Source organism: Patella vulgata, chromosome 9, assembly GCF_932274485.2.
Source record: "Patella vulgata chromosome 9, xgPatVulg1.2, whole genome shotgun sequence".
Lineage (NCBI taxonomy): Eukaryota > Metazoa > Mollusca > Gastropoda > Patellidae > Patella > Patella vulgata.
In genome coordinates, this window is record NC_065887.2 from 45148054 (window position 1) to 45158522 (window position 10469).

At 36.3% G+C, this 10469-nt stretch overlaps 1 protein-coding gene across 3 annotated transcripts; it reads right to left on the reverse strand.

Annotated features, from left to right (window-relative positions):
* Positions 1–1711: 1711 nt before the first annotated feature.
* On the reverse strand, positions 1712–7484 carry LOC126832536 (uncharacterized). 3 transcript variants are annotated; one of them, XR_007684743.2, is made up of 5 exons: positions 7255–7442; positions 5955–6260; positions 4684–4777; positions 4028–4098; positions 1712–3792 (listed from the first exon to the last, which is right to left on the reverse strand). XR_007684743.2 is itself a non-coding variant. In XM_050563359.2 (4 exons), the coding sequence occupies exons 1-2, from the start codon at positions 7315–7317 to the stop codon at positions 5337–5339; spliced, it is 987 nt and encodes a 328-aa protein (XP_050419316.2). In that variant the 5' UTR covers positions 7318–7484; the 3' UTR covers positions 1712–3792; positions 4028–4098; positions 4684–5336. The 3 variants fall into 3 exon arrangements, 2 of the variants coding, with proteins under 2 accessions (XP_050419316.2, XP_050419319.2); XM_050563359.2 differs by having other exon boundaries at positions 4684–6260; positions 7255–7484; XM_050563362.2 differs by having other exon boundaries at positions 4674–6260; positions 7255–7484.
* Between the last annotated feature and the right edge of the window lie 2985 nt (positions 7485–10469).

Sequence of the window (10469 nt, forward strand, 5' to 3'; positions counted from 1 at the left end):
CCTCGTTCTATGTCCTTATAAAGTATTAAGTTACCCTAACACACTGACAATAATATAACATGTAAATATTTATATCAATCTTTCTAGGCTTTTCTGGCAATCTCTTAGAGACTGGTATCATCATATTATAGTATATACTTATTTGAAACAAAGATGTAGACATGAGTGGTCCGCTACCTAACCCTAACTCCCATCTAGAAAGGGGGAGGTAGGATTTTCCCATGTGCTCTGACCAACTGGAAGTGTTTACTCACTATTGACCTTACATTGTAAAATACATAATCATGCATATAATATAAATAGTCAATAATAAAACTGTCCTACAACTTTATTTTTAAACCAGCGGCTGCCAGGCAGGATATGCCCACATTTTCGAGAGATGGATAGAGAACAAGCTAACAAGAAAGTGATTTTTCCTACAATCAAGGGCCATAATTCAGGAAATTACAATTCGATATGCGCAAATATCGAAAGGAACTGAATGAACGGCAGCCAATTTGTCTGTCAATTTTGGGCCGATTTTCACGAAATTCAAACTCAGTCGTCCCTAGGGTGTAACGGTGATATAATAATACGGTTTTTTAAATCGGATAAAAATTATGACCTCTATAGGGTCCACAAGCTAAAAACGCGATTTGTCGTACAATCAGGGGCCATAATTCAGGAAATTACGGTCCGATATGCGCGAATATCGAAAGGAACCGAGATCTTTGGGTTATAAACTTACATTTCAAGTTTCAACAAAATCGGATAAAAATTGTGACCTCTATAGGGTCCACAACCTTGATGTACCATTTTCTTACGCTATTTGAGAACGAACGGCGGCCATTTTGTCTGTCAATTTTGGGCCGATTTTCACGAAATTCGAATTCAGTCGTCCCTAGGGTGTAACGGTGATATAATAATACGTTTTTTTTAAATCGGGTAAAAATTATGACTTCTATAGGGTCCACAAGCTAAAAACGTGATTTTTCGTACAATCAGGGGCCATAATTCAGGAAGTTACGGTCCGATATGCACGAATATCGAAAGGAACCGAGATCTTTGGGTTATAAACTTACATTTCAAGTTTCAACAAAATCGGATCAAAATTGTGACCTCTATAGGGTCCACAAGCTAAAAACGTGATTTTTCGTACAATCAGGGGCCATAATTCAGGAAGTTACGGTCCGATATGCACGAATATCGAAAGGAATCGAGATCTTTGGGTTATAAACTTACATTTCAAGTTTCAACAAAATCGGATCAAAATTGTGACCTCTATAGGGTCCACAAGCTAAAAACGTGATTTTTCGTACAATCAGGGGCCATAATTCAGGAAGTTACGGTCCGATATGCACGAATATCGAAAGGAATCAAGATCTTTGGGTTATAAACTTACATTTCAAGTTTCAACAAAATCGGATCAAAATTGTGACCTCTATAGGGTCCACAAGCTAAAAACGTGATTTTTCGTACAAACAGGGACCATAATCCATGAAGTTTCGATCCGATACATGCCAATATCGAAAGCAGCCGAGATCTTTTGGGGATACACCTATATTTCAAGTTTCGTCGAAATCGGATAAGAATTGTGACCTGTAGAGAGTCCACAAACAATTGTGGACGGACGGACGGACGGACGTCCGGACGGACAGAGGCGACGGCATAATACGTCCACATGAAAATGTGGGCGTATAAAAATACTATTTTGGCAATAACAAGATAATAATTTGTCTAATTTAACATCAGATATATTGGAATACGAATATAAATCAAAACCTCTAATCTATAATAGTAAGTGCAGGGGGCTGCACCACAAATAATTTACACAAAAACAAATATATGGATAAGACAGAATACGCAGAAATCACAAACAAACGAACAATTCAAATAAAGTGAATGGATTAAAGTATATAATTGACTAAGAAATAATATAATCTATTTCGACTGATGAATTATTTGTTGGCCCACATTCAACAATATTTTAAAACAAGCGGTTGCCTTGCAAGATACGCCCACATTTTGCAAGAGATGGACAGAGAACAAGCTCAAAAAAAAAGTGATTTTTCATACAATCAAGGGCCATAATTCAGTAAGTTACGATCCGATATGGTCTCAGACTAGCAATTATTTGCCCATTGACTTCAATGTTAAATGGCTGTAACATCACAGGCTGTAGCTTTTTGCTCAACATTCCGTTGGTTCCAATCTTTATAGGCACAATGGGGACAACATTTGGCAATCTCCTCATCATAATTTTGTAGGGGGTTGACCATTTAGATTTTTTGCTACGCAGATTTGAGGTTGACTGGGGTGAAAATCTCACTTCCGACACAATGATTGCTCTGCAGAAAGAGACTTTACACCCCCTATCACTCAGCTGTAATATCATCAGTATTACCCAAAACCGCTATGAAATTGCAAATTTGATCCCTTTTCTCCAATTCTAGACCAAAAAGTCAACAAAAAAATGCAGGAAGAGGGGAGAAAAAAATTAAGGGAAAAATTGTCTATTTATAACTCGCACTACATTCATATAATTACTAGTCTTAGTCCTATATACCTCACATGTTTCTGCAGTTTAAACAAATCTGTTGTTATCTAATAAACAAACATATATGCAATTCCCTGGCCAAACAATATGAAAATCTATGCATTTTCAGATGAGCTGTGCGGCATTCTGCAAACACTATAATACATCAGAAAACTGCGGAATTTCAGACAGAAATTTAAAAGCACATGAATTTTGAATTAAACAGAACATTTTTATTTTTGAACATAAATGCATTCTGTAAAAAGATGAGATAAATTCAATATAAATCAAACACGAAAATACTTTAAAACAGTAATCATGATGCATTATTAGACTTTTAACACTTTCATCGAAAACCACACAGTTTTTCTCTGTTAACATAGTTTCAAGTGCCAAATTGTGGTCAAATCTAAGATGTTGAAACATGCAGTGCCTATCAATTTTAAAATATCTCCTATATAGCTGTATTTCCATAGGATAAGTAAGTTGAAATAATCTGATTATGTAACACTACAACAGCTTTTTCATCCCCACCCCCCAGTTTGGAATCCGATAATTTAAAAGCACATGAATTTTTAATTCCACAGAACATTTTTATTTTTGAACATAAATGCATTCTTTAAAAAGATGAGATGAATTCAATATAAATCAAACACGAAAATACTTTAAAACAGTAATCATGATGCAATATTAGACTTAACACTTTCATCGAAAACCACACAGTTTTTCTCTGTTAACCTAGTTTCAAGTGCCAAATTGTGGTCAAATCTAAAATGTTGAAACATGCAGCGCTTATAAATTTCAAAATATCTCCTATATAGCTGTATTTCCACAGGATAAGTAAGTTGAAATAATCTGATTATGTAACACTACATCAGTTTTTTCATCCCCACCCCCTAGTATGGAATCTGATACATTGCTGACCAATCATAGGTCTCCCTGTTCACTCTGGCCTGTCAAATGATTTACAATGGCGATGGTGCCTACAACTTTCCTGACCAAGAGATATGCACAACCGTCGATCAACACACAAGCCATTTATGTTATCTTCCAATATGAGAGGCCATGATAAACACAAGGGCGTCCTTTTCAAGCTTGGAAATGAAGTCATCACCAAAAAGCAAAGTTTACAGAGGTCCTCGGGGCTGGAACCCGAATTGATTACGATTTGCCCTCCACTTCCACCACAGGTGTCATAGAGATCAGGGATGAAATTGATATGCATCATCGTTCTACTAAAGCCAGTCCAGGAAGAAATCAGGTTTTGAGATGTAGACCTGAAATGTTAAATTTGGATGAGAATGAGAATTCTGGGGCGAATACTATCCAGGGAAATGGTCATTTACATCCAGAAAATGGTCAAAATGTGGAATTCTGTCATTCAGTTACATGTCAAGGGGAGAAGACAGGCTTGTGCAGTACCAAATTTCCAGCCCATTACTATTAGCGAGCAGAAGTGTGGAACAGGTTGGATGTACTTCTTAAAGTGTATGAAATGCACATTTATCTCACCTGTTTTGCTTCTTTTTTTAATACTTGTGTTGAGGTCAATCATTCCACTCTATGAAACATTACCCTGGCACCTGAAATGATAGGAGGCTGGGGATAAATATGCAATAAAAAACAGTGAGAAAATAAGAAAAAAAAATAGAAATAAACCTCTTTATTTCTAGCGAACAGCCCGTCACTGGCCCTCCAAAAAGAAACCAGTTAACAGTCAGTAAAAAAGTAAAAGTGTCACATAAGTCTAAGCCAATCTCAAAGATAGATGCCATGTTTTGAGGTTCGGTCTAAATATTAAGGCCAACTGCATGTTTGGTAAAAACTCACAGGTGTGAATTTTGGAGTGTATGTACATGTTTCCATTTCATTGTATGATGTCAAAACATGTTAGGTCTAAATATTAAGGCCAACTGCAGACTTGGTTCAAGGTCACAACATGTAAATAGGGTTAGGGCACATGATTTTTTGAAACAATTGTGGGTTAGGGCTAGGGTCAGGACTAGGTCTTGACTTAGGCCTAGGCTACATGCTTTTTGACAAGATTGTGGGTTAGGTTTAAGAATTTGGGGGGAGAGGTTAAGTCTCCACATAAGCACTGACCTAGGATGATGAAAAATTAGTTCGTGATATTTCCTAGTTTTATTAAAATACATACAATACATTACATTTATATACAAAGGCGATTTCACTGTTTATTGGTGTTGGTGGCGCTGATGGTCTTCCTTGGGTGGTGCTTCTGGTATTCTGGTATTATTGTTTCTGAAGAAAAAAGAAAATAAATTTGAGGCTCTCGGGAGAGAGCCACATTAGTGTGTTTCCTACAACGGATTGGATTTTCTAAAAAAATCGTGTTTGTTCCACATCACCGGGTTACGGCTAGGGATTCTTATATCTAATTGATTTTAATTACTAACGGTTAGGCATAGGATTTGATATATGGTTTGTTTTGGGTCAGGGTGGAGACTGGTCTTATTTAATCTAATTTACTGTGCACTAGGATGTCGTTCAGATTTTTATTTTTAGAATATGCAATTATAAGTTTCTGTGTGAATATTTTCGGGTGATTTTCTTGGAGATCCGTATAGTGTTTTCTGATGATTTTGGACGCACTTGCTGCTGTTGCGCTAAATGGAACTACAAAAGGAGCTATTGCGCTAGCCGTATGAATATTCAAACCTAGGGGGGCTGTTGTTTTCAATTTGTCAATCCAGAATTTTTCTCTTGTTAGCCTAAACGTTTTAATTTCTTCTGAAGTTTCAAAGTCGCTTTTGGTCTTTTCTATTGGCGTGACAATGAGATCAGAAATGTCATGATTTGGTTAGTTGAAATGAATTGAGACAGGTTTGTCTTTTTTGGTGACTATGTCAGACCGGTGACCGTTAATTCTTTCCCTAAGTGCATTTTGAGTCTCCCCTACGTATTGCTTGTCACATTTTCTGCATGAGATTAGATAAATTATGTTTAAACTACTGCATGAAAGTTGGTCTAATATTGGGAATTTTGTGCCAGATGTTTTGTTATGGAAATGGTCGGATATGTTTAAGATTTTGCATGTTTGACATCTTGGATGGCCACAAATTTTGGTTTTATGTGCTGATTGTATATTATTTGTTTCTTTGGCGGCAACCTCAGCTAGAGTGTTGTTTTTTATACGTCGTAGATAGCGTTTGGAGTATCCCCTTTCCCTTAGTTTGCTAAATACCAATGTACATGCTGACTCAAAGTCGGTCTTCTGAGTACATATCCTATGAAAACGGAGAATCTGAGATTTTATGATGCCAGAGAATGTATGTTTTGGATGAAAGGAGCTTTTGAACAATAATTGGTGTGTGTCGGTTTCTTTGAAAAATACTTTAGTTTCCAATTGGCCGGTGATTTTGGTGTTGTTACTTTTAAAGACGGTAGTATCAAGGAAATCTATGCTGTTATGGCTTACATTTGCGGTTAATTTGACAGATGGATGATGATTGTTCAGAATGTTGAAAAACGTCAAAAATTCGTCTAGTGTGTAGGTCCAGACTATGAAAACGTCATCTAAAAACCGCCCATAGAAATCTGGTTTTAATGGACAGAGTGGCAGAACTTCCCTTTCCCACTCCGCCAAACAGATCACCATACTGCCTTGCCTGCATCCTCTTCCGTCTGTGTCCACCATTCTGTATCCACCATTCTGTATCCACCATACTGCCTTGCCTGTATCCTCTGCCATCTGTATCCACCATTCTGCCACAAGATGAGTAAGCTGTAATTCAAAATAATGCATGGTTTATGTATAGTATTTGATATTTCTAATGGCAGTTAAAGGAAATGAAGCAAAAGGAAAACATGAGTTATCTTTCTTTTTGATGTGACAAGTGATAGCAGATCACAGGCGAATTTCTGCTCACTAATAATTCCTTCCAAGACCAAAAGTTGTTATGTGAGAGGATATCGGACAATACAAAAAAGTAATTGAATGTCACTACATAAGAGAAAACGAAAAAAATAGAAAAGAAATAGTCCGTACATTCCCTTGTTTTTATTCATTCTATACTTAATAAAAACATGGTATTTGTGCACAATATGTTTTGCATATAACAGCAAACCGATTTACGCTTATAAATGGGTAATATTTTACAATTCAGCAGCACTTGTGTAATGGTTTACATGTGGTGCAGTCACCCTGCACAATAACGTTATTAATATTAGATTCACTGAATTTATACGTGGGAGCCACGTTGGCCAAGTGGGTAGGATGCTGGCTCGCTAGTCTGAAGGTCGCATGATCGATCCCTGCATTGGCCAAGAAAGTTTATCAGGATTTTCTGACATGGTTTCGCTTTGTCAGTGGTGCAGGATGGAGGGCCTGACAAGGACAGCTGTCTAGTTATTCGGATGGGATGGAAAACCGAGGTCCTGTGAACACATTGGCGTGCACATAACATATATCCCTTGGCATTTGGAATTCGATATAAAAAGAGTAGGCCATATAGTGCCACTGTCCATGCAAAATTTCCCTCCTCATGGCACACTGTATGGCATATGCCCGTCTTCAAGAGCAGAACAGTAGGACCTTAAACCCAATTTCATTTCGAATTTATAGGTGGGCGTGGTCAGACGTCAAGAAAAATAAATTGAAAGTAAACGCATAAATTTTATACCGCTGAATTCCATTTTAAAGATAGAAACGATCATGGCGTAAACTAGTAAATTCGAAGTTGCTTATCTATCTCACGTTACTAATGTACAATACAAACCTTTGCCACCTCATTTACATCGCATTTTTTCAATAATTCAGTGGCTTCTTCGAGGTCCGCCATCTTTCAGGTCAGGTGGGCAACTCAGTAATCCTTATCATCCAGACGTTGAAACCATTACCGACACCAACATAAATATACCGGAATCGACCGCAGCTAGACGGATCCGGTTAAATACTTACCGAAATCAGCGTGATTTGCATTTTTCGGAAAATATCAAATCTCTGACGACTTAATCCACACTTCAGGCCCGTAGCTAGCCCAAAAACGTTGGCGAGCTGGGTGGGGGGGGGATGGGGTTTGGGCGGCAAGGGCTTCTGGGGGGCGCTAATAGGGTGCTCTCCCCCCCCCCCCCGAAATTTTGGAAAATAGGGTTTTGCACCTGATGAGGGGAACTATGAAAATTTCAATTTTGAGACTGAATTTGCAATATGATATTTTGATATTATAATTTATGAGCAAAACGAAAAGTTTGGAATCAGGTTTGATCAGTGCAAATTGTTTGATTTTTGAAGATTATCACGCCGTTTTGGTCGCCCAATCTCACTCGGCAATATGGGCACCCCGCAAATTATATTATGGGCGCCCATGATCTCGTCGTGGCCCACCCCTTTCGGCATTATGGGCGCCCTTCCTGGATGAGGCAACCCATTGATCAAGACGTGGGCGCGCTCAGCCAATCTCACTCGGCATATGTGCAGCCCGACAATCATTATATTGTCATTATAAGGCACCCCACCAAACATGTCATTATGCCCCCCCCTCCCTCCTGGATAAAGTACCCCACAGATCATGCAGCTTTGGACACCCCCTCAATCAAGTTGTGGTGTTAATCGTGTGATTCATTATGGGGGGGGGGGGGGCGCCTCATATAACGATAAGTTTATAAAACCAATCTTGTCGTGGGAGTGCAACAATGTCAATCGGATTTCTGGGGCGCCATACTGATATGGGCACCAATTTTTTCCAGGGGTGGGGGGGGGAACAGAAACAAATAATTCGCCGAAAGTTTAAAAACGTGTTGGCCTAATGCTTTGAATGCACTATACTCCAATGCTAAGCAAAAATTGTTATCTCAAATTAATATAAAGCCTCATGCCTCGTTCACATAATCGTCAATAATGGCATGTGCATTGATTTCAGAAGCTTAACTTAAACAGCATCTCATTTTACGTCTACCGCCAGCTGTTCACAGTGCCGAAGTACTGTTTTCTGGGGGTTGTAGCTTATTCCAACACTAATGACAAAAACTCAGATAAATATTTAAAATTGTACTTTTAATAAACGAGTGTCCAAAACTGGCTAATGGTCACAATAATAAGATAGGTATCACTAGAGCAGGTCACCAGACTAAAGTTACAGTAGAATATGGAATATATATACAAGTTTAGGATTAAAATAATTATATAATAATATTTGACCAGAAATGTTAAATTGTACATAGGAAACAAATGTTTAAATACAGAAGAAGATATGGACATAGCAAGAATGCGTGTTAACTATAATTACGTAATATATATCGTTACATTAAGTTTAAAACCAAACAGTTAAAAGACAGGAAAGATTAACGAGATATCAATTTGGACATTGGTCAATTGCTATTTTGACTAAAATTAAATAGTAATAAAATATATACAAAGATACACTATAACATCAGCAAAATTACAGATTCAGAAAAAACAACGATGGTGAAATATTTCATTTGTAAATAATTTTTAACTACATCTATAATAGTAAGTGCAGGGGGACTGCACCACACAAAATTTACACAAAAACAAATACACGGACAGGACATCATACTCAGGAAAACACAAACATACAGACAATTCAAAAAAGTGAATGGATCCGGGGGCTAGCCGTAAGTGTCCACTGCGCTGTACAGTCCCGGGTCTGTAGTGACACAGACTTCACTCAAATTTGAAAACAATTAGGAATACAACCCAAAGAACCAATTGTGTAATGCCAGCATAAGTCATGATCTGCTATATGCTACACGAAATACGAATGTAAGCATATGTAGTAAAATTCAACTAAACAAGTAACCACATCGGTGAAATGTACAAAAAAAGTAGTCTAAACTCTAAATTCAATCAAGAAACGCTTAAGTATTTAATACATATAGGGTATATTAATGATTACGAAACAAGATATAAGTTGGCCAATATTAAACAATATCTTAAAATATGTTGGTATAGATAAAGAAATATTAAATGTGGTTGCAGGCAAAAATCTTAAAAACATAAGTATATAATTGATTAAGAAATGACATAATCTATTTCGACTGATGAACTATCGGTTGGCCTACATTAAACAATATTTTAAAATGCCTGGGTATAGATAAAAAAAAAGATAATAAATGTGGTTGCGCGTAAAAATCTTGACCCCACTACCACCCCCATATGTTTGTATGTCGAAAATTTCAAAATAATTTTGGCCCCGTTTAAAATGACCATAAACAGGTTAAGTTCCAAGTTTAGGAAAATAGAAAATTTAGAATTTTGTTTTATAGCATAAAAATATGGGCATATAAAAATATCTAATTATTGTTTAATATAGGCGTTAAGAAAAACTAAATAATGTATAATAATTAGGGAAATAAAAATATAAATCAAAATCTCTTATCTATAAGTAAATAATTGATAAAAAAATAATATAATCTATTCAACAGATGAATTATTTGAATTTTGACCTCGTTCTATGTCCTTATATAAAGTATTATGTTACCCAAACACAACTGACAATAATATAAACATGTGAATATTTATATCAATCTTTGTAAGCTTTTCTGACAATCCCTAGAGACTGGTATCATCATATTATAGAATATAGCAGGGCAGGGGTAATGGTAATGGAATGTAATCATTACATTTTTTAAGTAATGGCCATGTAATGAGTAATGGAAGATTTCAAAAGTAATGAGTAATGGAAATGTAATTAAATAGGATTTCTGAAAAGATGTATATTGTAATCAAAGATTAATACTAATTTACAGCCAATCACTCAATCAATGACCTTCAAGTATCTCATCATTTTATGGTTACTTAAAACTAATATATTTTGTTTTAGAGTCATGCTGAATAATTTACCAGTTATTATACAATATATTATAGACAAACTATTTGGATTGATTAAAAAATTAAAAAAATTACTTAAAAGAAAATACAGTTAATTAACTATTCTTTTGATTAAATTTTCAAATCATACAGTGAAAATGT

Excerpts from the sequence above, each read along its gene's own strand:
- LOC126832536 (XM_050563359.2), bottom strand. The coding sequence starts at position 7,317 with ATGGCGGACCTCGAAGAAGCCACTGAATTATTGAAAAAATGCGATGTA. Across the intron at positions 6,261-7,254 it reads ATGTAAATGAGGTGGCAAAG|CTTACTCATCTTGTGGCAGA; the intron begins GTTTGTATTGTA and ends TTTGAATTACAG.